This window comes from Meriones unguiculatus, chromosome 1 (genome assembly GCF_030254825.1).
Source record: "Meriones unguiculatus strain TT.TT164.6M chromosome 1, Bangor_MerUng_6.1, whole genome shotgun sequence".
In the NCBI taxonomy this organism is placed as follows: domain Eukaryota; kingdom Metazoa; phylum Chordata; class Mammalia; order Rodentia; family Muridae; genus Meriones; species Meriones unguiculatus.
In genome coordinates this window covers 184,407,002-184,432,001 of record NC_083349.1, presented here as the reverse complement: position 1 = coordinate 184,432,001, position 25,000 = coordinate 184,407,002, and the positions used below count along the sequence as shown (strand labels likewise).

Here is a 25,000-nt window from a genome sequence, read left to right as displayed (position 1 = left end):
AAAATGTCTACAAGGGGGATGGAGAGATGTCTCAGAGGTTAAGAGCACTAGCTACTCTTCCAGAGGTCCTGAGTTCAATTCCCAGCAACCACTTGGTGGCTCACAACCATCTATAATGAGTCTGGTGCTCTCTTCTGACCTGAAGGTGTACATGCAGGCAGAACATTATATACATGATAAATAAATCTAAAAAAGAAAAACAAATATATACAAAAGGATATTAAGTACAAAAGGGGAAAGATGTGCTGAAGGGATGGTTCAGCAGTAAAGAGCATGTGATGCTCCTGCAAAGGACCTGAGTTCTGCTCCAGAACTCACTGTTGGGCAGTTCACAACCACGTGTAATTCCAGCTCCACTGGATACAAGACCTCCGGCCTCTATGGGCATTGACATTCATTGGCATTCACAGGTACATATACATACACATAACAGATACAGACACAGATACAGACACAAAACTAAAAATAAAATCTTTAAAAAATAAGAATACATTTTTAAAAGAAGGGGAGACAGCTATGAAATTATATGTATAGTATATTTCATTTATTTATTTATTTTTATGTGTACAGGAGCCTAAGGAGGTCAAAGAGGCATCAGACCACCTAGAATGGAGTAACAGACAGTTGTGAGCTGCCATATTGGTGTTAGGAATTGAATCTGGATCTTCTGGAAAAGCAGCTAGTGCTCTTAAGCATCAAGCTATCCTTCTAACCTCCTATTTTCTTAACAATACATGTTATGGAAGGGATTCACAGAAGAACATACTCTTTATGGATACCTGAATTGTTCTTCATAATTTTCTATAATGAATACTACAGATACTATATCTAACAAAATATAGAAAAATAAATGCACATGACATTCAAAATATTTTTTTTACAAGGCTGGGGAAATGGCTCAGAGGTTAAAAGCATATACTGCTCTTGCTGAGGACCCATGTTCAGTTCCTAGCACCCATGACAGGCAGCCTACACTGCCTGCAACTGTAGCTCTAGGGGACCCAGTGTCCTCTTCCAGACTCTAAAGGCACTCACACACATGTAGACCCACCCACCTCTCCCACGATCACCCATATACGCATAATTAAAAGTAAGATTAATCTTTAAGATATATATATATATTACTATTGTTAACTCTGTGTGTGTGAGTGAGGAAGGCAGGGAGGGAGGAAGGAAGGAAGGAAGAAGAAAGAGAGAGAGAGAGAGAGAGAGAGAGAGAGAGATCACCACTCTCCCATCTCAACCTCTTGAGTGCTGAGGTTGCAGGTGCGGATCACAGTGTCACAGCACCTGGTCCTTTTGCTTATTAACTTTTAATTAATCTTGTGTTTGTTTGTTTGTTTTCTGAGACAGGGTCTCATGTAGCCGAAAGTGCTCTGAAACGAGCTGTGCAGCTCAGAGTGGCCTGGAACCTCTGTTCCTCCTGCCTCTTTCTCCCTGAGAATATAGGGGAGCACCACAAGACCTGGTCTAAAGCATTCTTTTCTTTTTTTTTTTTCCTGTGTTGCTAGGGACTCAGCCCAGGGCTTTGTGCATGCGAGGCAAGCACTGTACTCCTCAACCATGTCCCTTGACTTACCATAAGAACGTAATCACAAAAGGCCACACATTCAGTGATATTTGTTAAAGCCCAGGACATCAGGTAAAGATGTGTAAAATGTCTTTGGTTTTCCTCAATTATTGATGGCCCCTGCCTTAAGTAATTCTAGTACTCGAGAGGTGAAGTCAGGAGGATCGGGAGTTCCAAGCCATTCTCAGCTTCTAAGTGAGTTTGAGGACAGCCTGGGCTGCATGAGAACCTGACTTTAAAAAAAAGAAAAAAAGGAAAAAAAAATCTAAATGAAATAAAAATGCTTAACTGACTGAGGATGAAGGAGCAGGCAGGTGACCCCTGCCATTCTCTCTGTCGGCAGAACATGTCCAGTCACCTGCTAGGGGCATTATATCACCTTGGGATCCCAAAGTATGCCTCTTGCTGTCCCTGCTTAAGCTATCCCCTCCCTCACCCTCCCCTTACTATACCTGTGAAGGGACACTAGTGACAGTGACAGAGCAGTGTACAAGCGCCACAGCCCTCGGGTTGCATCATTGCTTCCCGGATCCTGCGGGCCCTTTCCCCAAAATATTTCTTGGGCAACAAGCAGCCAAGCCACCTACTTGAATGGGTGGGCTGAGCTCCCTCTCCTGACATCTGCCAGCAGACTCCCCTCCCTTTCCTCCCGCCCTGAAACCTGATCCAGCTGAAAAGCTGCCGGGGAGAAAACTTGGCGGCTTCCCAACTCTGGTGGCCCGGGAGTACCAGGCTGCAGCCTCACAAGGTGCAGACAGCAGTTGGAAAAGCAGGCTGCCTGGGACATGAGGTTGGCAGAGGGTGTGCAGGCTGGCAGTCGGGGGGACTCACCCTGAGTGGCTGCTCCGAGGCCCTCCCGCGCCCGGGACGCTTGCCATGCTGCCCTGCATCCCGCAGGTGCTGTTGGCCTTGTTCCTTTCCACGCTGCTAGCCCAGGGAGAAGGTAAGGAGTTCGGAGGGGAAGGGAAATAGCAAACTGGGTGGTGGGAAGGCCTTAGGTCTCAAAGGGCTGAAGGCAGGAGAGGCTAGAGCCACAGGAAGGTCTCACTACTGACCTGAGTGAGGAAGTCTTCCAAGGTATGGGGTCTAACTGCATGGTTTGAGAAGTTGAATCCAAGGTGAGTCCGCTGCTGAGACGGGAGTTGAGAGGTTGTCTGTCTACAAGAACTACACAGGCAGGTGCTGGATTCCCATTCTCTCTGCCTTGCCTTTCAGCGTATCAGACAGGAACAGCTTCGGACCTGTGGGCTCATTCCGTTCACTTTTTCTTATTATAACATCAGTCCAGAGAGGGAAAATAATTCACTCAAGGTCGTCCAGCTTCTCAGCGGCAGAGCGGGGACCAGTAACTTTTCCTTGCTTTGGCTGGTTTTGTTGCATGGGTCCTGTGGGCTTTTTCCTCTCTCCACCAAGGCTCACCCAAACTTTCTACCCAGTCCTCTCCTGACTGCCTCAGCAACAGGCTGTTCGGCACACAGACCACATTAAGGCCCACAGGAAGGTACCTTCTACATAGCTTGGGGGACAACGAGAAGGATGCCACCAAGGGGTGGGACTGATGTGAAGGCTAGGAATGGGGTGCTCTTTTCTACAAGCTGTCGTTGGGAGAATCAGAGGCAAGCTGTGTGTGGTAAGTGCTTTGGGCTTCCTTGCCTGCCTTGCTCTGAGTTCTGGCTACATTAGCTAGGCACTCTCCAAACTTTTGCAAGAACCCCCCAAAGCCCATCAGATTTCCTTGCAAGGCTCTCAGAGTCTCAGGTGGTGGTGTGAAATCTGGTTTGGATCTCAGTTTCTTGGCTAGCAGGACGTACTATTTACCCTCCTGAGCCTTGGGGATTCCTATCTATATAATGGTCTGCCTTGCTAGCTACTCTAGCAGGGTGCTCTGAGACTGAAATGGAAGACTTGTGTAGATACTATTCCATTATTTCAAGGCTGGAGATATAGCTCACTTGTTAGAGGCCTGCCTGGTACACATTCACAAAAGCCCTGCTCCAATCCCAGCACTGCATAAGCCAGGAGTATAATAAAGTCCGTAATCCCCAGCATTTGGAAGGTAAAGGCAGGGGGATCAGAAGTTCAAGTTTCTATTTGCTCAACTCTGTCTTTTCAGACAGGAGGGAAGCTTACGGGCCAGATAGATGACATACCAGAGCAAAGCCTGCAAGAATGCCTCGACATCTGGTGACATGCATGAGGACAGGGGATAAGGACACAGCAGTACCTAGTAGTAATCAGCCTCGTTGGCTCCTGCCTTGCAAAGGACCAGTTCACTCTACAGTCCTACTTTCTGGCTGTCTGGGCCCTGGCCCTCTGGGCTGTGCCCTCCGCACCCACTGCCTACTGGCTTTCATTTTGCTTAATGAAATGTGGACGGCTTCGTGAGCTTGCATAGCCTTGTTGTGCGGGGCCCTCCACAGCCTCTGTGTCACCTCAGTTTCAGCATGTGTGCTGTCCAAGGGAGTGCGGCTTTCACATCCCTCCTGCTTTCCCGGTTGCTGCTGCTGTTTTCCAGAGGGAAACCAAGGGATGCTCAAAATCCCCAGAACAGCACCAGGACCTAGTGCTAGGTTTAAAACAAAAAATTATTCTTCTTATTCTTCTTCTTCTTCTTCTTCTTCTTCTTCTTATTATTATTATTATTATTATCGTTATTGTGTGTGTAGTCACACATGTGCCTTGGTATGTATGTGGAGGTCAGAGGACAACTTGCAGAAGTCCTCTCCTTCCACGGTGTTGAAACAGAGATTGAACTCAGGCCATGAGTCTTGGTGGCAGGTGCCTTTGTCACCCTGAACCATTTCACCCGCCGGGAGGATGAAATTCTTCAACAGACTGTACACTGGGGCAAGAGAACCAGGGCTCTAGTGTCCGTGTTAAACTGCTCTCCTTCCCAGGCAGCCGGAGGAAGGCTACCCAGGCCCGCAGCAGCGCGACCCGGCCCACCCTGCTCAGGCTGTCTGATCACCTCCTGGCTGACTACAGGAAGGGGGTTCGGCCTGTGCAGGACTGGAGGAAGCCTACTACCATCTCCATCGACGTCATTATGTATGCCATCCTCAGCGTGGTGAGCTGCCCTCGACCTCCTCGGGAGGGTCAGAGAAGCCATGTGAGGCCAAATTGCCTACTGGGCAGTGTAACGGGCATTGAGAGCCCTACTACTTGTGTTCTAGCACCATGGCTAGGGATGGACTGAAGTTGTGTCTGCACAGCTCCCCAAACCACAAACCGGGGCCACCTATGTACACCCAGTCCTAGAAGTGGCTATCTATACAGAGCATGATGGGAACTGTCTCCCCATATCATCTCTATACCCTTAGTGCCTTACCCTGGTGAGTGGCAGGTGTCACTAAGTGGCAACAGTAGATAAAATGCCAACTAATAGATCAGTTAAATAATCAATAAGTAGAGTGGGGTGTGTGCACTGCTCAGTGGATGAGGCTTAGCGTTGCATGGAGATTGACAAAAAGGCAATTGTAGAGCCTTTGGCTCTCTAGCTTTTGATGGGGAGGTAGGACCTGAATTTACCGGCTGTTAGGTCACATGGCCCACATCCTATACAGGAGGGGATCACAGCGTTTAGAACATGTCTGGAGAGAATAGCTAAAGGCAGGTTGCTGTTCTGCTAGCCAAAAGGCAGACTTGGAACTAGATGGGGAAAGGCAAGCAATCACTTTTTCCACTCTGTAGTTCAGAGTCTCTTAATTTTGTAGTTCAGCAGTCCATATATGCATTATATATATATTATACATAAGCTATTATATAGAGAGATAATAGAAGGTAAGGTATCTATATGCATACTATTAAATATATATATAAATATGATAAACAATAGCAACAGAAAATATACACAATTTTCATGTCTCAAGGAGTTTTTGCTTGTTTGTATTGTGTTCCTGTTTTTGTTCTTTGGTTTTTTTTTTTTTTTTTTTTTTTTTTTAAGACAGGGTTTATCTATGTAGCCTTGGCTGACATGAATTCATTTGTAGATCAGGCTGGCCTTGAACTCACAGAGATCCTCCTCCCTCTGCCTCCCTGAGAGCTAGGATCACAGGTATGTGCCACCATGCCCAGCTTGTTGTTCTGCTTTATTGAGACAGTTTTACCATATCCCCAGGCTGGCCTGAAGCTCACACAATCTCTCTGCCTCAGCCCTCTGAGTTCTGGACTCCAGGCATGTACCAACACACCTTACTATGTATCTTGAAAGTTGAAAAGAAACTATTGCATTTCTTTTCACTTATGCCCTCTTAACAGAGCAGCTTTTCCTGGCTGGCCAGGTGGTTCATGCCCTTCCCCAGTCCCACCTGCCCAGCAGATGAGATGCCCCATGTACCAGCTCCTGCCTGGGTGGTGTGTGTGTGGATCACCGTCAGCTCCCTTTCCTTTCCTAGGATGAGAAGAACCAGGTACTGACCACCTACATATGGTACCGGCAGGTGAGCACAGCAGCCTCTCACTTCCTGGGACGTCCCCCTCTCAAGGAGTCAGGGATCTCAGTAGCCACAGTGAAGGAAGGTAGTGAGCAGGTTCAGAGGCACAGCAGACAGATATGATATCTAAGAGTCTGAAATGTCCCATCTCAGGGCCAGGGGAAGATGAGTGGGAGGCAGCCTGCCAGCCTCCACCCCTGGTTTCTCAGGTGCTTTGGGGCATCTCAGACAAGTGCTGACTGGCTAACTCTGGAGGAAGGATAATTCTTGACCTGAGAACTCACACTAAAGTGGCTGTACTTTCATGTGAACAGCTTTAACTTGGAGAAAGTTCTTCATTCTTTTACACTAAGTTGGATGATGACCAAATTGGGCGATTGAAACACTTAACCCTCAGACGCTGCCCTGTTGCCTCTTGTCCAGTTCTGGTAGGGTAGATCACACTGATATATAGATGTTTCAGGCCTCAACTGAGCTCTGAGAAAAGGAGAGGCCTTGCTCCAGAGGTTGTGTAGACACATCAGGCATACACAGGTCTCTGGAACCCCTTCCCATGGCAATGTCATGCTCTATCACCCCCATACATTTATGGGACAGAGACTGTAGTAGAGGAATGCAGATCCCCACCAGACAGCTCCATTTCTGCTTCACTGAAGGACCCTTTAACTCAGAAAACACCCCATCTCATGGGCAAGGAGCCAAACAAGAATAGGCTGCATGCTTCCCTGTGCTGTTATACATGCAGTTGATGGAGAGTTGTAGAGGTGGGGTCTCTCAGCGGCCAGTGAAGGGTGTGGTTCAATGCCCAGATTTCCCCCTGGAAGATGCCCACCCTCTGCCTGAGCAGGAGGAATAGAGACCTGTCAGATTTGCAGGTGACCCTCACCCAAGATGGAGGAAGCTGCCTGTGACAGTTTCTGCTTCTTCCACAGTTCTGGACTGATGAGTTTCTGCAGTGGACTCCTGAGGACTTTGACAACGTCACCAAGTTGTCCATCCCCACAGACAGCATCTGGGTCCCGGACATCCTCATCAATGAGTTGTGAGTCCTCTCATCAGGGCACAGGGGTCTGGGAGGCTGTGGCTAGAGAAGCCAGGACCAGTGACAATTTCTTCTCTAGCTCAAGTTAGTATTTGTTCAAGCTCTCCTTTATCTAATTTTCTTTTCTTTGATCACCCCTCCCTTCCTTTTTGTACTGGATTCTACAACCTTATATCTCTTAGTCCAGGGGCCTCCATTGTAGGAACAGAAGCCAGTGGGTGATGTCACACTGAGTTCTAATAACTTAATGGAGACAGCTGCGTTTTTCAGAGGGGACCGGTACATTTTTTGAAAGGAGGGAAACACTGATGGCAGCCAATGCTCTTGGTCACAGAGGAGATGGGGAGCCAAAGAACATGTTCAAACCTCCCAAACCACACGTGTGCCTAACAGGACACGGTTGGCACCTCCAATGTGAAGTGGGTCCCATTAGCTTTTGTTTCCAGCAGCCCAACATGATCCCATTGCCTTGAGCCAGCTGACTTTCTCTCCATCCTGCAAGTTCATCCAGGGTCCACCAACTGGACATCTGAGTTCAAAGGCAAAGAAATACATGGGGAAAATACAGATAGATGGGGGAAAGTAGGCTGGGAGCTGTGGCTCAATTGATAGAGTATTTGCCTTGCATGCACAATGTCTGGGTTCCATGCCTAAACCCATCATCCCAGCACTTGGGAGATGGAAACACGATTATTAGAAGTTCAAGGATCTTCTTGACTACCTTGAAAGTTTTAAGGCTAGCCTGGAATATATGAGATCTTTTCTTAAAAACACACTAACTAACAAGGGGAGTTGCCAGAGGACTCATGCAGTATCAACTGTACTGTCCAACTCCATGACATTTTCTTAAAGAAGTCCCACCCTTGAATGCCCCACAGAACATAGCTGGTAAGAGTTCTAGAAATTTCTTTCTGCCCTTACTTTTAGTCTACATCTCTTAGTCTACCACGGATAAGGAAGGCCCTAGGCTCAACCTACCTCATGCCTTGGGGTTCAGGCTCAATCAAGAGAATGGGCTGACTTCTTACTGGATTTTTCTAGGCTCCCCTACTTCCTACTCACAGTCTCTATTCTCTTCCCTCCCGAGGTGACTGCTCTCATTTTGGGAGCTTGTAGACACAGGCAGTGAAGCAAAAATCAGAGTCAGAATGGAACACATGATTCTCTTCTATTGAAACATTGGCTATTCTGGGAGTCAGATCTACTCTCTCTGGTGTAGGGTGGGCATGACAGCCTGGAGACAGCTTGGCTAGCTCCCTATGGCCAGTGGCTTTGAGATCCATGAATTCCTTGTATGCCTGTGAGAGCATTGCTAAGGGAGTGAAAAAGAGAAACATCGTTACTGTTTGGAGCATAGCCTCGATAATAGTGGGTCAGAAAGCTAAGATTGACAACATTGGAAAAGTAAGGCCAGACAAAATGTCTGGATTATCTTGCTATCCAGGCCCTCCCTGAATTTCTTTCTCTACCGGGCTACTCAAAAGATCCTTAGCCTCCCAGGGTGAGGGTCTGCCTCTTCAGCCCACAAACTGATCGCTCTTCCCTGACCAGTGTGGACGTGGGGAAGTCTCCGAGTATCCCTTATGTGTACGTGAATCATCAAGGTGAAGTCCAAAACTACAAGCCCCTACAGGTAGTGACTGCGTGCAGCCTTGACATCTATAACTTCCCCTTTGACGTGCAGAACTGCTCTCTGACCTTCACCAGCTGGCTGCATACCAGTAAGTATGTGGGCTTGTGGGTGGGGCAGAGGTTGGGACTTGGGGCCAGGAGCACTGTCTATGATGCATCCTCCCTTAATCAAGGCACCTCTTATTTCCTCCCTCCATCTCTTCCATTCACCTGACTCTTTAATTTGTCTTTGTTCCTTTGTGGTTCAGGGATGTAATCGAAGACCTTGAACACACTAGGCAGGTACCCCACCTTTGAGCAATATATCCTGCCACTTGCCCTTTTAACGTCAACGAGCCTCTGTTTCCTCTTTCTTTAGATGGATCCAATATTGCTGTTCTCACTGCCTCCTTTAGTCGTTGCAAGGGTTAATGAGGTGGTGTGAATCTGCTCCAAGGCACTCAGCTGGGGACAATTCTAAACCAGTGTCTCAGAGAAGATCTGACAGAAAATGTGTCTCAGACCCACCCAATCCTCTTCACCCCTTGGTCAAGCCACCACCCCCTGCCCAGATGTACTTATTCTCCTCTACTCTGGGCTTCTGCAGTCACCACCCTTACTGTGGTTCCTGCTCTCCACAGCAGCCAGTGAGCTCTTATTAAAATGATAATCTGACTATGTCATTTAAACTCCTCAATGGCTTCCCAGCACTCCTGGGACCCAGTCCAAATTCTTGACCTGGTCCTACCCACAGTGTTCCACAGAAGCTTCATCGGGTGTGTGCCAGCCCAGCTGGCTTCCTCTGGGAGCCTAGAGGCCCAGCCCTCTTTATCAGGCTGTTCCCTCCCTCCCTGGGCTATCTACCTCTCATCCTTCTCCTGCTCCTGACACCCCCACAACAGCCTGGTCAACTCCAATCACCCAGTTGATTATGCCTCGGCTATCACCAGCTCCTGGGAGGACTTTCCATACCCCCCTAAACTAGCTGTCCCTCAGAAAGTTTTTTTTTTTAAACCTTGGATTTTCTTATTAACTTCATCACTTGTTAATACTTGTTCAGTCCATGTCTAATTTTCTCATAGATATAATTTCAGAGGAGTGGGAACATGGTTTCTGGTCCACTATTAGGCTCTCTAGCACAGTGTCTAGTCCTGAGAGTTTTTATTGAGTGTGTAAATGCCAAGTACTCAGTGGAGGACTGGGAAAGGAATACTGCTGGACCAAAGCAAGAAAATTCTTGCTCGCACCTATTCATTATATCAAACTTCAGTTACCGGGCCTGGAAAGATGGTTCCTCAGTTAAGAGCATTTGTTGCTCTTCTGAAGGACCCAAGTTCTATTCCTAGCATGCCACGTGATAGCTTACAACGGTCTGTAACTCCAGTTCCCTGGAATTCAACGCCCTCTTCTGGCCTTCATAGGCACTGCACACACACAATACACAAACATAAATGCAGGCAAGACACTCATACACACACTTAAAAATTATAGTTTTCCAGTTCCTTCTCCATGCATTTCCACCTACATGCTTGTGCATGCACACCCATGTGTTGCCTACTGAAAGCACATATTGCACATACTATCATACGCTGCCGCTTGATTCTTTTTCTCAACAACTTTTTCATAGTTAGTGTGCCTGAGGTCTCCTTCGTAATTTTTCAGTGAAATACACCCATCTAGATGTATCATTGTTCATTAAGTATTTTTTTCACTAACAGACATTTAGATTTTTTTCCTTTCTTTTCTTTGAGGTGTGTGTGTGTGTGCGTGTGTGTGTGTGTACACATGTACATGTGAATGCACATAGTGCTCATATATGTGGGGGTCAGAGATCAACCCAGAGTGTCTTCCTTAGTTGTTCTCCATTTTGTCTTTCTTAGGGAGGATTTCTCACTTTTCCCTGTATTTGCTAATTAGGTTAGGCTGGCCGGCCAGTGAGCCCCAGGGATCCCACTGTCTTTATCTTCCAGGGCTGGGATGACAAGTGTACGCCACCACACCCAGGTTTTTTTGTGTGGGTTCTGGGGATCAAACAGAACAGCAGACACCTTACTCAACTGAGCCATTTCCTCAGCTCCTTTTTAGCTTCAATTTTAAAAATTAATTAATTTTCTGCGTGTGAATGTTGCTTGCATGTATGTATGTGCACCATGTGTGTTCCAGTGTCCATGGAGATCAGAAAAGGACACTGGACGCCCTGGAATTCAGATAGTTGTGAGCTACATGTTGGATCAGGGAAGAGCAACAAGTGCCCTTAACTGTTGAACCGTTTCTGTAGTGTCCACCACCACTTTTTTGGCTGTGAACTCAAAGAGTTCAAAGTGGCCTTCTAGACTGTCCTCCTAGAAATCCTCCTGGCTCTGTCTCTCATGTACTGAGATTATAGGCATGTGTCACCACGCCTGACTGGATATTATATTTTCCAATATTGTTTCAGTGGATATTGTTGTCTATCTATCAGGTAGGGATATAGGTAGGTAGATAGGTAGGTAGGTAGGTAGATAGATAGATAGATAGATAGATAGATAGATAGATAGATGAAGATTTTCTTATTTTCTTAATTCTTCTTCAAAGACTGATAGTTAGTTCTATAAAGGCCGAGGTAAAAAAAAATGTGTTTCATTCATTTCCTAGATGAGAAACTCTAACAACAACAACAACAACAACAAAAAACCATAGAAGGCTGTTTGGGCTGGGCATGGTGCTACACACCTTTAATTCCAGCACTTGGAGAGGCAGAGACTGGCAGATCTCTGAGCCCAAGGCCAGCCTGGTTTACAAAGTGAGTCCAGGACATCCAGAGCTACACAGAGAAATTCTGTCTTGGGGGGTGGAAGGCAGGGGAGAAGGCTGTTTGGAAGGTATGTATAAGCAACCTACAGAGACAGACAGAGAGATGCCACTTTCTAATGGATGCTTCCTGCGGTCCTTTGCACCACACCTCACTACAGGCTTGTGAGACAGACAAAATGTGTTCTATCATCTCTCTTCATATAACTGAGAACACTGGGGCTGAAAGGTAAGGGCAGAGGTTCTGAGGTTGAGAAATCTGATGACAAAGTTCCTTGGGTTTGCCCACCCTATGCTCCACTTTGTACTGTTGAAGGTTCTAGGCTTGAGATTCTAAAGCCTTTCATCTTTTCTCTCAGTCCAGGACATCAACATTTCCCTATGGCGATCACCAGAAGAAGTGAGGTCGGACAAGAGCATCTTCATGAACCAGGGCGAGTGGGAGCTGTTGGGGGTCCTGACCCAGTTTCAGGAGTTCAGTATAGAAACCAGTAGCAGCTATGCAGAAATGAAGTTCTATGTGAGTGGGCATGGCTGTGGATGGAGTGATGACAAAGCACCTAGGCCTCCATACTGGGGGGTAGCATAAGGAGGCCGACTGGGAAGGACATAGTAGCCCTTTTGCCAACCCAGGTCCGTACACATTCCACGCATCTTCAGCAAGGGTGATGGGAACTTAACGGAGACATTCCATATTTATCCTCAACAACCATAAGCCTGGTGCCAGAGGCAGAATATGAGTCTGTCAGTCTCCTTCCCCAAGCAATCCAGGTTGGAGGTTCTATAGGAAAAGGGCTGGGTATGCTCTGGCAGTTTCTGGGTTCCTGTCTGCCCAGTCATCCCCCAAACTTCTGTCCTGGTCCCAGGTGGTCATCCGCAGGCGGCCTTTATTTTACGCAGTCAGCCTCTTGCTGCCCAGCATCTTTCTCATGGTTGTGGACATTGTGGGATTCTGTCTGCCCCCGGACAGTGGCGAGAGGGTCTCCTTCAAGATCACCCTCCTTCTGGGATACTCAGTCTTTCTCATCATTGTGTCAGACACACTGCCAGCAACAGCCATTGGCACTCCCCTCATCGGTAAGGCCTCCCCCAGGGAAGAGTTCACTATGGCAAGGACCTGCCTTTTCCCCACACTTAGCGTGTCTCTTTCTCTGGCTCAGGTGTCTACTTTGTGGTGTGCATGGCTCTGCTGGTGATAAGCCTTTCTGAGACCATCTTCATTGTACGGCTGGTGCACAAGCAGGACCTCCAGCGACCAGTACCTGCCTGGCTGAGGCACCTGGTCCTAGAGAGAGTAGCCTGGCTGCTCTGCCTTGGGGAGCAGCCTAGGGCCCATAGGTCCCCTGCTACCTTCCAAGCCAGCAAGACTGATGACTGCTCAGGTGAGAGAGGATAGGGACAGACTCATACATAGAGTCTGGAGGCTGTGGCATGCCATGGATGCGAGATAGGACCTGGGAACTGGGTATGGGATGGAAGCAGGAGGATACTTCAGTCAAAGAAGCCAATCAGACTGGAACCTTGCTTCTCTTTCCACTTTGTAAAGACAGAGTCTTACTATGTAGCCCTGGTGACCTAGAACTCACTATGTAGACCAGGCTGGCTTTCATAGAGATCCATCCCCTATCTTGCAAGTGATGGAGTTTAAAGCCATGTGCCACCAGGCCCAGGGAGGCCCTTTTACTTTGCTTTCAAACCCTTCATTAGCCTAGGTGAATGTTGGGTGGGAGTCCTGGAGGATGAGTTATACGGGCTGGGAAGGGCTCAGAGAGAGCTGGGTTTGAGCCCAGCAATTGGGAGACACAGGCGGGTGAGTCTCTATGAGTTTGCTACCATTCTGGTCTACATAGTGAGTTTTAGACCAGCGAGGACTCATAGTGAGACCCTGTCTCAAAAGAAGGGGAGAGAAAAAAAGGTAGACTGCAGCTGAGGAAAACACCCAAAGTCAACCTGGCCTCCATAACACCCCCTCCACCCCCATGGCATCAGGGTATCTCACTGGCTTCCCTTAAATACCCATGCTCTGTTCTTCTTCCAGACATGGGAAATCACTGCAGCCATGTTGGGGGACTCCAGGACTTGGAGAAGACGGCAAGGGGCAGAGGTAGCCCTCCTCCACCACCAAGAGAGGCCTCATTGGCTGTGCGTGGGCTCTTGCAAGAGCTATCCTCCATCCGCCACTTCTTGGAGAAGCGGGATGAGATGCGGGAGGTGGCACGGGATTGGCTGCGAGTGGGATATGTGCTGGACAGGCTGCTGTTTCGCATCTACCTGCTGGCTGTGCTGGCCTACAGCATTACCCTGGTCACACTCTGGTCCATTTGGCGTTATTCTTGAGTGGGCACAGCCTGCCAGGGAGGGGATATGGGGCTGGTTAGGATAAGGATGGGGGAGTTCCCCTTAGTTCCTTCATTCTGTTTTCCAACACCAATCATCTGAGCAATCCCAAACAGTGTCTGCACCCTTGGCCCCTAAACTTAGTGATGAACACCCACTCCGCCCCCATCCACTTCATTCCCAACTTCCCCATCATGGCTTTAAAGCATGATCAAGAGAAACCAAGGTCCCTCTGACCCTCTAACTTTACTTGTCAACGCATCAAGCCCCAGTTTCCTTCCCAAAACGTCCATGATGAAGGCCCTCAGAACTGCTCACTTCCACAAAATTCCTTTTTTGATTGAAGAAGAGAAAATCCTCTAGTGTAGGTGCCTGAGACTTCTGCATTAGTTTCACACAGCCCCTAATGGCTCCCCTCTTCAGCCTACCTGTAGCCATTTCCCTAGCACCCAGCTTCAGCAGCCAGTGGGTGCAGGGAGCTAATAAAATGCAGTCATATCTTATTCTCTGTCTGTGACCATTTGTATTCAGCTTTGGGGAAAGGTTGGAAGGAGTTACTTGTTGTTTTAGTTGATTGATGCTTCCTGGACCTTGGAACTAGAGGACGACACAATAGCCATCATGACGAAACAGTAGGAGGTGGATCACCATTTGAATATCAATACTGACCATTTATCAAAGGAGAGGGGAGAGGAACCCACTGGAAGAATGCTGGAGTCCATGTGAGCCAACTGTTCTGGATTCAGGGTCTCTAGGGGAAGGAGGGAGCAAGCTTTCCCTGTAAGAGTGTGCGGCCTTAGAGAGGAAGCTTCAGCACCACGGCCAGCACCCGCAAGCCTGGGGCTTAGGGGATACTGGGAATGCAAGGCTTGGGCTGAGGGTCTTCTCTGAGAACTTTTTCTAGTCAGTGCCTGGCACCCCTAGCCAAAAAGCAGGACCTGGAGGAAGGCAGAGCTGAGATACCGTTCTCAAATATGTTTTATCCTGGCCACCAGTCCTAGATGTCAGGGCTGAACATGCTCCACTCCACCCACCTAACAGTCATCTAAGGAAAGGAATATTCTGCCTTAGTCTCAAGAGTGTATAGATGAGGTTTCCTCTGACACTTTAGCTCATTCCTATCTTATTTCTCTTCCCAACCTGAGGTGCTTGTCACTCAAAATAAAGCATGGTAGAGAGGGGAACTAGACAAACACCGGGCTACAGGGACAGGATCCACCAAAAATGTCTCAGATGAGATCAAACAGCTCCCTTGCCCCCTAAACTATTCCAGGGTAGCCAACAATAAGAGAGTCAGTGCTATCACTCAGAATGATACAGTCTCAAGCTGCCAAACTTTGCAATTTCACTTCATAGACCATTTGGGAGGCTGAGCAGAGGCTCTGGGGCCTTGTGCTTTGTCTCATCTGAAAGAGTCCAAGGCTGAAGAAAGGACTCACCTCGTTCTTTTCTTAGCTGCTTCTTGTCCCAGGATCATCACTGTATAGAAAGAGCTCCTAGATTCTAACTAGTTGCTAGCTCCTCAGGTGAATTGGGATTGAAGTCTCATGGTCCCCTCTACCTCAGACACATGGACCTTTTGAGATGACTTCAGAATTTCACATTTTTGTTTTGTTTGTGTGGTGATACAGGTCTGTTAGTGTGGGACCCAGAGTTGCCTTTGGCTGAGCAAGATCGAGCAATGGGTGGCGATAGTTCTTGTTCAGAATAGGCCCGGCAGTTCTGCCCTTGGAGCCTGGTTTTAGAGCCAAAAGCTGCCCCACCTACTAGGACGGCTGGGCATACACTCTCAGAAGGTTCTCATGTCCCAGGCCACAAGGATAGAAAGATGGACAGTCAGTGTACCACTGGCCATTAAGTGAGTGGCTATTGACAAAGTGCTCAACCAGAGAGCTAGTAAGACACTCATCAGCCTATTGATTCCCCATCTTCGCCCTTCTCACCCTTCATTCGCAATCAATGGGGCGACAGAGCCCAGCATTGAGGCGGCCAATTAAGCACCTCAGGAATGAGCTGTTGCATGTAACATCTTCTGGTCCACCAGCCACGTCCAATAGGAGCATTGATCTGGCATGTGGGCCATGCGTCTCAGGGATGGGAAACTGAGGCCCAGTACTGGAGAATGTCTCCAGCGCACCAATTTCTACTTATCAACGCTAACCTTGGACTGTGTCCTAGGAGATCATTGCTCTGTCTGGGGACACCTCCAGTCACTTGCTGCCTTCCTCCCTTTCATAACCAAAGCTCAGGCCGAGGCAGTCCAAGCTAGCTGGGCTGAGCCTCCAGTCCCCATTATGCCAATTAAAGAGACAAGAAAAGCCAGGAATGGTGGTTTACACCTTTACTCCCAGCACTTGTGAGGCTGATGCAGGAGGATTACCGTTAGGTTAAGGTCAGCCTGAGCTATACGGAGACCCTATTGAGAAAGGGTGGTAAAAGTTAATGGTACAGAGAGTTTTCCAATGTGGACCTATTGGGGTAAATCAGATAAAAGGGTTTAATGACTCTAAATTCATGTTTGGATACTGACATGAGCTTTTGAATTAAATGAAGGAAGACTTGTGTGTGGGGGGAGGCAAGAGGTAAGAATAATTCATCAGTCTTGGTGTAGATAAGGACCTGCCTACTCCCACCCATCATTGTTTTATCTGCAAGGTGGTCCCAAGAAGTCCATGGCTTGAGGGGTCAAGGTGGCTCTCAGGAGATAATGGCGTCTTCCCCAGAATTAGCATCATCTAAGGAGGGGGTAGTCTGAAGTAGGAATAAGACAAGTTAGGCAGGCACTCCTTGAGTGGTTAACATACAGACCCACAGAAGGAAGCGCCAGGCTCTAGGTAAAAACAAACAACAACAACAACAACAACAACAAAACAGTAACAGAGCGAAGGCAGAGAACCAGCCTGTTGTTCTGCTTGTGGCTGGCCTTGTAGATCAGCGCCCTCCGGCTCCTACAGACCCGCATTAGTCCACATCACTCCACTGCCTCTGATTCTGTCCTAGGCTTCAGGTCTCCATGCCCCTGCTGCTCCTTCCTACCTCCCGCACCTCCTTATCTCACCTCCCAAGTGATCCATGGCCTTTCCCCACCCACCCTGCTTCTATCAGTCTCCCCAAAAGCACCGTCAGAGATAAGTCAGAAGGCACTGCAATGCCGAGAGCCCTGGTGCTCTGCAAGCGTGGAGCACCAGGCTTTGATGCTGCCAGGAGATTGTCCCTGGATCCCAGAAGGGAAGCTGCTTTTGCTCCTGATGCTGGCCACCTGTGCTCAGCAACTTCAAAGACATGCCCTAGAGTGGACACCTGGCAGCTTTCAGGAGCTCTGGACCAGGGAGGCTGAGCTTGGTGGCCAGTGGAGGAGACAGCGAGTTCCCCCAGGCAAGCTCAGAGGAAAAAGTTTCCTGATGGTGGAGGGTGGGGGCCGGGAGCTCAGCCCAGCACTCGCCAGCCAGATTCTCCTCCCTCCCCTTCCTCCCCCAGTCTCTGAATCAATACATTCTGAATCTAATCTAATAACAGAGATTTAACGAGGGGATAATGCGAGTGGAGCCGCCAGGCGCTTTGTCTCTTCTTTCAGGAGGCAGCTGGGGCCCATTATCTGGGGACAATGCCCCATGCTAATCATTCCCTCTGCCTGGATCTGCGTGTTTGGGGGAGGGGGATGCTGGGCAAGAAGGGGCAGCTCCTGTGACTGCATCAGAGGCAAGCAGGATAAAGTCAGACTGGTCCAGCCCACCCCGCACAATTCCCTCGGCCTAACACCAACTCCTTGGCCTTCTCCTCCAGCCACACGGGGTGCCCTGAGCTCTGTGGGGCTGGGGGTGTCCCGCCAAGGCAAGCACACAGCTAACTAGGTATCAGCTGGGAGTTGATGGGTTTTTTTGGATTTTGTCTTCCCATTTTTCTAACTTACTCCTCTGTAATTTAAGCTAGTCCACTGGCTTGTGATGGCCAGCCCCGAGTGTCATGGTTAGAGAATTAAAGCGTACTTTTAGGGAACAAGAATACCTCATCCTGACTCTCCCTCTTTCTCTCTCTCTCTCTCTCAAGCTCTCTTTTATGGGAGTGTAGAGGTTAGAATGGAGGAAGGACTTCCTGGCAAGGCCAATGCTAACAATGATTAAATCAGGAATCTGGAAAAGAACAAGTTGCCTCTCATTTCTTAGAAGCCTTTCAAAAAGGGACCTTTAGCTCTGTAGTTTGGGAGAGGACTTCTAGGGAGGACAGATCTGCCTGGATTTTGGAGCTTTGGGGAGGAGGGAGTCCCGAGCTGTACTTGGTCATCCCACTGCTTTCTGAAACAAATTTACCAAGAACAATAGGGCGTGTGGTGGAGTGTCAGACCCTGAGTATAAAGTCTGTCCCCAGCCAGGGTTTCCTTGTGTGTCCATCTACTGTTGGCAAAGTGGGGTTCACACCATTCCCACATCATAGGTATTAGGGCTTCTGTGATCCCAACGAAGAAATGTTCAGGGACTCTGCAAGGCTATGGCAGAGGCATCATGCTGGTCCTTTCTCCATCGGCTCAGGGCGCCAGTGAGAACTGATCCTGGTAAGTGGTGGATGGGAACCTTTGTCCTGTTTGTTCCAGAGTAATGATAGGCAGAGCCAAATAAAGCTAGGAACTTCCCTTAAGGCCACAGGCTAAAGAGCCTCAATGCCAGGCTGCATCCAGACACCAGATCCTTTCTGTCCCTTTGTTATGTCTCACACTCACTCCATACCCTCAGATTCTTAACAGAGTTTCTCCAAAAAACTTCATCTTTGATTTCCTCCTCTGGCTATGTGAGGGAGTCTGCACGCTCTAGGATCATTCTGATCCTGGCCAGGTCTCCAACGCAGCCCTACCTCCTGTGTCCCAACACTAAATGGACAGAAGAAAGAGCTTTATGGGTGTGACACCTGGGACTACAGGTATAGTCTGGAACCCTGTGACTCTGGAACTCACTTCCCCCAGCTATTAAAAACTCCCCCTACTTAAGTATCTAGCAAGATGCCAGTATGTGGCCAAGACAACCACAACTATGATTTTTAGATTCTGTCCACCAGATGGCAGCAAAGCCCAGAAGTTTTATGGAAAGTCAGGCACAAAGCCTCTTATTGCACACCCCCCCCCCGTCCCTGCTGAGCCCCCCAAATAAGGACTCCTATTCCTCACCAGTGGTGCCTGCAGCCAGCTTCCTTCAAGGCTAGGCCTTTCCTTTGGGTCAGGAATAAGGACAGCATTCCTGAGCTCCAAGTATTGAAGCAGAGGCAGCTTCCCCATTCCCTCTGTCACACAGCTGTGCCTACACTGAGCTCTGCACTCTGAGGCTCCTTCCCAGGCCCTGGCAGGATCCCATGCTCACCCACTCATCCACAAACTTGGCTCTTCCAGTTCTCCCCCTTTCTGCACACGTGATGAAGACGTGGATGGGGTACACAACGCTCTTGCCTACAGCTCTCTCAGCACCAGCCCTCGGAAGACTCTGTTTCTCTCTTCTGCGCAGTTACAGCCCATGCTACACCAACTTGGAACCACTCCTTGCCATCCTGGGGAAAGAAGGACCAGAGCTGGGTGCTGGACAGAAGTACTAGAAACAGATCACTGGGTGGACAGGCAGGGTCGGTGCCTGGGGCCACTCACTTACCTCAGGAAAAGACTGAGGAAGACGTGGCTGTCCTAACCAGGGCTTTCAAGGATTTATTCCTTTAGTTATCAGGACAACAAGTACAATGTCCACAGTGTGGCTACTGCCACACGCACTAATCGTGTACCCATCCACCCAAGTCAATAACCGATATACCTATGCTGTAGCCAGTCCTTGTGAACTGAAGTGCCCCGAAAAAGCCACACCTGTGTTGAAGGTTTTGCATATTTATTGATTGATCAGAACATTCATGACTGTGGAGACTTGGAATGTTGGAGATCTGGAGCTAAAATTACCACGGGCTATCTTTAGTGCCCATTAATAGCCACTGACTACCCACATCTGAATCTAGCCTGACATCCTTTTGACTATCAGGTAAAATGTTTGGAGGAGTACTTTAGCTTAACAGGCTGTGCATCAACCAAAGCTAAGCATGCCATGTGATCACACGGTACCTACCTGCTGCTCCCACAGGGTAGCTGGTACATGTAGTGACTGGTATTTGTCCTGTGACTGTAACTATTTCCACAGCGAGACATGTCATTCAGGACAACTGACTCCATATTGCTGGCCATGGCCTCTCATATTTGCCTCAGAATAAGCCATCTATTTCCCCTGGAATGAGAACTGTGGGTTTTTTGTTTTGGTTTTTGGTTTTGTTTTTCTTTTTGAGGTGGGGAGGGTTCTTGCAGAGGAACTTTAATCTGCTGTTCTGGCAAGAGATCACCTCCAAAGACCTTCTAGGCCTGTGTGATTCAGCTGGAATTCAAACACACCTTTAATCTAGGAGACAGAGGCAAGAGGATCTGAGTTCAAATCCAGCCAGGTATAGAGCAAATTTCAGGTAAAGAAAGGCTTATATCTAGGTATGGTGGATACACCAAATTCTCATGAGAAGAGAGAGGAGAGGGAAGCTTCTTAAGGGGCAATGAGCGAGAGGAGGCAGTTTTACCAGGACAGTAATAGAGACAGGTTTCAGAGAAAGAACACAGGTGAAGATGGAACTAGCCAGAGAATGAGAAGAAGCCAGAAGAGTATAGCAGATTGCTGGAGTTAGTTTGAGGCCAAGCAAAGCAATTCAGAGGCTGAGAGAAAGCCCAGATTGAATAAGTTATCTGGGAGAGGAGTTTGAGCCAGAACAACTGAGTTAAACGAGCCAGCCCAGAGCTCAGAAAGAAAAAGAAAGGGTGAGCTTATTCAGCAGTAAGTCTCAGAGGCTGAAAACATTCTAGGCCTAGGTAAGATGGTGCAGAGAGGCTAGAAGCTTCCAGGCCTAGGTTAGCAGACAGAGGCAATAAGCCTCCAAGACAACAACTGAATCAGGGAAATAAAGGTTTTTCATTTCATCTGTCTGTTGTCAACATCCAGGAGGACAGAAGTCCAAAGTGGAGCTACAGGCTGAGGGCCTTCTAGGAGATCTAAGAGAGATTCTCCTACCTCCTTGCCTTTCTCAGGCTTGGCTACCTGTGCTGACCGAGGGGAGTTCTTTCCCGCCTTCAAAGCCAAGCTCAAATATCTCAGTTCAGCTTGATACTGATATTCACCTTCCCCTGACAGGAGCAATCACATGCTGGGTTGGCAAAAGCAAGCAAATGAGCTTCCTGGAGGCAGCTCGCTCGTTTCTGCAAGGTTGATGAATGGGTGTATCCCTGGTTTAGGCAAAGCCCCCGGGATTGTGCCTCAAGACTGCTTATTGTTGCTGTACTGCCTCTCCATGCTTGTCTCATATATCCGGCGTGGCAGAGACCCTAACTGCCTACTGCTTCTCTCCATTGGGCAGATTTCCTGCAGATTATTATAAAGATATACCTGCATGAATCAGTGCTGTTTAAATGAACTGATGATTTCATAATTCCTGATGATGATTTTATAGAATTTCTGACTTGATTCAAGTAATTTTTAAAACCCTCCTGCAGTATAGAAAAAAAAACAGCTAGGAGCTCTGTGAACCTCCATATGTCAAACACTTGTATTACACCAGAAGGGAAAACAAGATTGAAACAAATTAATGATCAAGGAAATACATTTATTTTAGGCTTAGTCCAGGGATAAGGCCCAGGCGCATGCCATGATAAGAAAGACCATATAAATATAAAAACAAAAAAATACATGGGTAGCTATACAAGACAAGACAGACACCTGTTTCTTAGAAAAACCTTGAAATAAAAAAAAATCTTACTTTGAACACATGCTGTACATTTGAAACAAGAAAAAGATAGAACATAGATAAAACCACTGTTTTAAACTTATAATGAACAAAAATATCTAGTTAGAAATAGTTCTAATGAAAGAACTTACAATCAATAGTCCTACTGAAACTCCCTTTTTATGTAACGATTGTGTCTGTTTTTGAATGAGGTAATTTTTTCATACATAGAGAACTTTTGCTTAGATGGTATAAAAACCCAAGACAGGAATAAACATTTGTTGAAGTCCCATGTTTCATCCAAAAATGTCTGATTGTCTATATACGTTTTTGTGAATGATCTTTGGGAGCTCCCTATGTCTTTCTTTCTTTCTTTCTTTCTTTCTTTCTTTCTTTCTTTCTTTCTTTCTTTCTTTCTTTCTTTCTTTCTTTTGTTCTTTCCTTCCTTCCTTCTTTCTTTCCTTCTTTTTTTCCTCCCTTCATTCCTCCCTCCCTCTCTCCCTTCCTCCCTCTATCCCTCTCTCTCTTTCTTTCTTTTTGTCACAACCAGCAGCCCCAGATAGAAAGCCAACCAGCCTGAAAGTTTAAGAGTTAAAGTACAGTAGCCAGAGCCATCAGCCTGGCAGTTAAGAGTTAAGAAAGCATAGAGAGCTGGTGAGGTGGCACACACCTATAATCCCAGCACTCAGGGAGGCAGAGGTAGGCAGATCTCGGTGAGTTCAAGGCCAGCCTGGTCTACAAAGCGAGTCCAGGACAGCCAGAGCTACAAAGAAACACCTTGTTAGGAAAATCCAAGGGGAAAAAAAAAAAGAAAGAAGGAAAGTTCAGAGTTTCTCACCAAAACCAGCGGTCTCAAATAGCAAGATTACCAGGCTAAAAGTCTGAGAGTTAAAACACAGAATGAAGCCAAAGAGCCACCAGCTCCTTTTGGCCCCCATCTGTTGCCCCACCCCAGCCACTCCTGGACCCCCCAATTTTCTCTTTCCCTCTCCCTCAGTCCCTCCCTTCCTGAGTTTCCCTTCCTCAAATCATCTGTGTGAAAAAGAACGAGTTTTAATTATGTGCATGCATATGTTTCTGCAGGGAAGTTTGCACACATGTGCGCACATGCGTGTGTGTCAGATGCCCGTCATGGAGTTACAGGCCATCGTGGGCTGCCAGATATGTGTGCTGGAAACCAAACTCAAGTACTCAAGTGCTCAGGTATAGCAGAAAGTGCTTTTAAACACTGAGCCCTCTCTCTAGCCCCAACACATCATCCAGTTTTTACCTGTGTGTGTGTGTGTGTGTGTGTGTGTGTGCGCGCGCGCGCGCGCGCGCGCGTGCGCGCAGAGGCCAAGGGTCGACACTGGGTATCTTCCTCAGTCTCTTCGTGAACCTGGATCTCACTGATTTGGCAAGGCTGCAGGGCCCAGCACCCCTCTCCCCCTCCCCCCTGCTGCCCCGTCTCTGCCTCCCTCCAGCACTAGGATTATAACCACACCACCCCCATTTTTTGATGCGTGCCAGGGATCTGAACTTGGGTTCCCATGCTTGCCGACCAAACACTTTACAGACCGTGCCGTCTTCCTCCGTAGCTACAGATCACCGTGGCTACAGTCTGCCCACACTGATCACCTAGAACCTGCTTACGTTGATTCAGCAAAGTACTTCTTTCTCACGTGCGTCATGTTCACGGGCCCTAGAGGTCAGGGGGTAAACATCCTAGTCAGGGCCGTCATTCCTACCCTGAGATCCTGTGCAGTCTTCCATGTGCCTCCATACCTTGCAATCTGTAAAAATCATGATAAAGTACCCACCTTATGAGACCATTGTGAGGATTTAGTAGACAGTGGCTAAATTCCATTCATGGCTTATTCTATTTTTTTTTTCTTTTTCTTTTTTTTTTCTTAAATCTAGCAGCTGCCCCCAACACAGGAGAGTTGTGAAGCAGAGAATCACAGATACACTGAGCTAATACTAAAAGAGAAATCATGCTTTGTATCAGGCACCGCTTGCAATATGTTCATGGGAGAAATACCACTCAGCTCTACAACCTCAGGAGAAGGGGCCAAGAGAGCAGACTGGAGGCCAGGCTGCCAGTATGGCAGACAGAGGACCAAACCCATCTTTCCCCATCTGCTCTCACCCCTAGACAGCCCCTCCATCCTCCTGAGTGGAGGTTTGACACGGTGTCAGGGTTTCCCAAGCCAGACATCCCATCCTGGAATGGGGCTCAGGCTTCCTCCCTGAAGGCCTTCTGAGATACCGGGAACCTCCTGATCCACTTTCTCTGTCCAGAATAGTGGATGCAGGCGACGATGTGGTGACTTCAACAGGACCGTCTAGCCCAGATCCAGGGAACGATGCCTTTCCCTCCTGGGGCTCAGGCTCTAGTATGTCCCAATTTCTCTGGATTGATGTGTTCCTGCCCCTTCTTTTGCCCCAGATAACAAAGGAGGTGATGGTCCTTCTGGAGTTCTTTTCTGTTAAGATGACCACAAAACTGAGGCCCTTTTGTCCTGGGAAAAAACCTCACTGCTTGTGCAGTGTGCCATTAAGTGGGGTCATCTGGGGCAAGTGAGGTACACCTGCTGCCTTGGGCTCTCTCCAGCCCTTTCAGCAGCTATAGCCCCAGAGTCAAGAGAGTCTCCAAGTTCCTCCTCTGTCTCTCCTCCTCATGTCTAAAGAAGTCAGGCAAGTGGCAGGGGAAGGAGGGGAGATTCTCACTTTGCCCAGTGGAGGGTCATGGCTTTCCTCCTGACATAACCCGAGGAGTCAGATGGGTTTCCTGTGGGGATCACAGGTCAAATGCTGAATGAGTCAGCAGGGCTCATAGGAGACTGGTTATCTCCAGGGCCTCCCTTCCCCCAGGAATAATAGACTGATTCTAGAGCAAGAAGCAGTCCCAGTGAGCTGCTTGGGGCCTAGCACTCACAGAAAGGGCATGGTTCTGGCAGCCTCCTCTGCCTTCTCTGATAGATGATCTTGTAGGTGGGGTGGGGTATGGTGGGTGTGATTTGAAGAGGGCACTGCCACCAGAGAGATTCTTACTGTGGGGCTGAAGGTTGATTCAGCGGGGCCAGACCGACAAGAGAACATTCAATAAACTATTGTCTTAGAAATATATTTTTTATGTGGGGCATGATGGCACATGCTCTTAATTCTAGCACTTTGGAGGCAGAGGCAGGCAGATTCCTAAGAGTTAAGGCTAGTCTATCTATATAACAAGTCCTAGGCCAGCCAGAGCTATGCAGTGAGACCCTGTCTTAAAAAGAGAAAGAGAGACAGACAGACAGGAAGGAAGGAAGGAAGGAAGGAAGGAAGGAAGGAAGGAAGGAAGGAAGGAAGGAAGGAAGGAAGGATGGATAATATTCATACTCCCTTTGCACAAAAAGAATATGTATGCTCTCTAGCAAATGGTTTGGATTTTTTTCTGAGCCTCCTAACAGCTGCTTGAGGCTC

At 48.0% G+C, this 25,000-nt stretch overlaps 1 protein-coding gene across 1 annotated transcript; it reads left to right on the top strand.

Annotated features, from left to right (window-relative positions):
• Positions 1–2,239: 2,239 nt before the first annotated feature.
• On the top strand, positions 2,240–14,286 carry Htr3a (5-hydroxytryptamine receptor 3A). Its single transcript, XM_021633330.2, has 9 exons — positions 2,240–2,513; positions 4,468–4,637; positions 5,965–6,009; positions 6,936–7,045; positions 8,597–8,766; positions 11,806–11,966; positions 12,313–12,523; positions 12,607–12,828; positions 13,485–14,286. Exons 1-9 carry the CDS (start codon positions 2,447–2,449, stop codon positions 13,781–13,783), a joined length of 1,455 nt encoding a protein of 484 aa, XP_021489005.1. The 5' UTR covers positions 2,240–2,446; the 3' UTR covers positions 13,784–14,286.
• The last annotated feature ends 10,714 nt before the right edge of the window (positions 14,287–25,000 follow it).

Coding starts and splice junctions, on each gene's coding strand:
- Htr3a (XM_021633330.2), top strand. CDS start 2,447: ATGCTGCCCTGCATCCCGCAGGTGCTGTTGGCCTTGTTCCTTTCCACG. Junction 2,514..4,467: donor GCTGCTAGCCCAGGGAGAAG/GTAAGGAGTTCG, acceptor TCTCCTTCCCAG/GCAGCCGGAGGAAGGCTACC. Junction 7,046..8,596: donor GACATCCTCATCAATGAGTT/GTGAGTCCTCTC, acceptor TTCCCTGACCAG/TGTGGACGTGGGGAAGTCTC.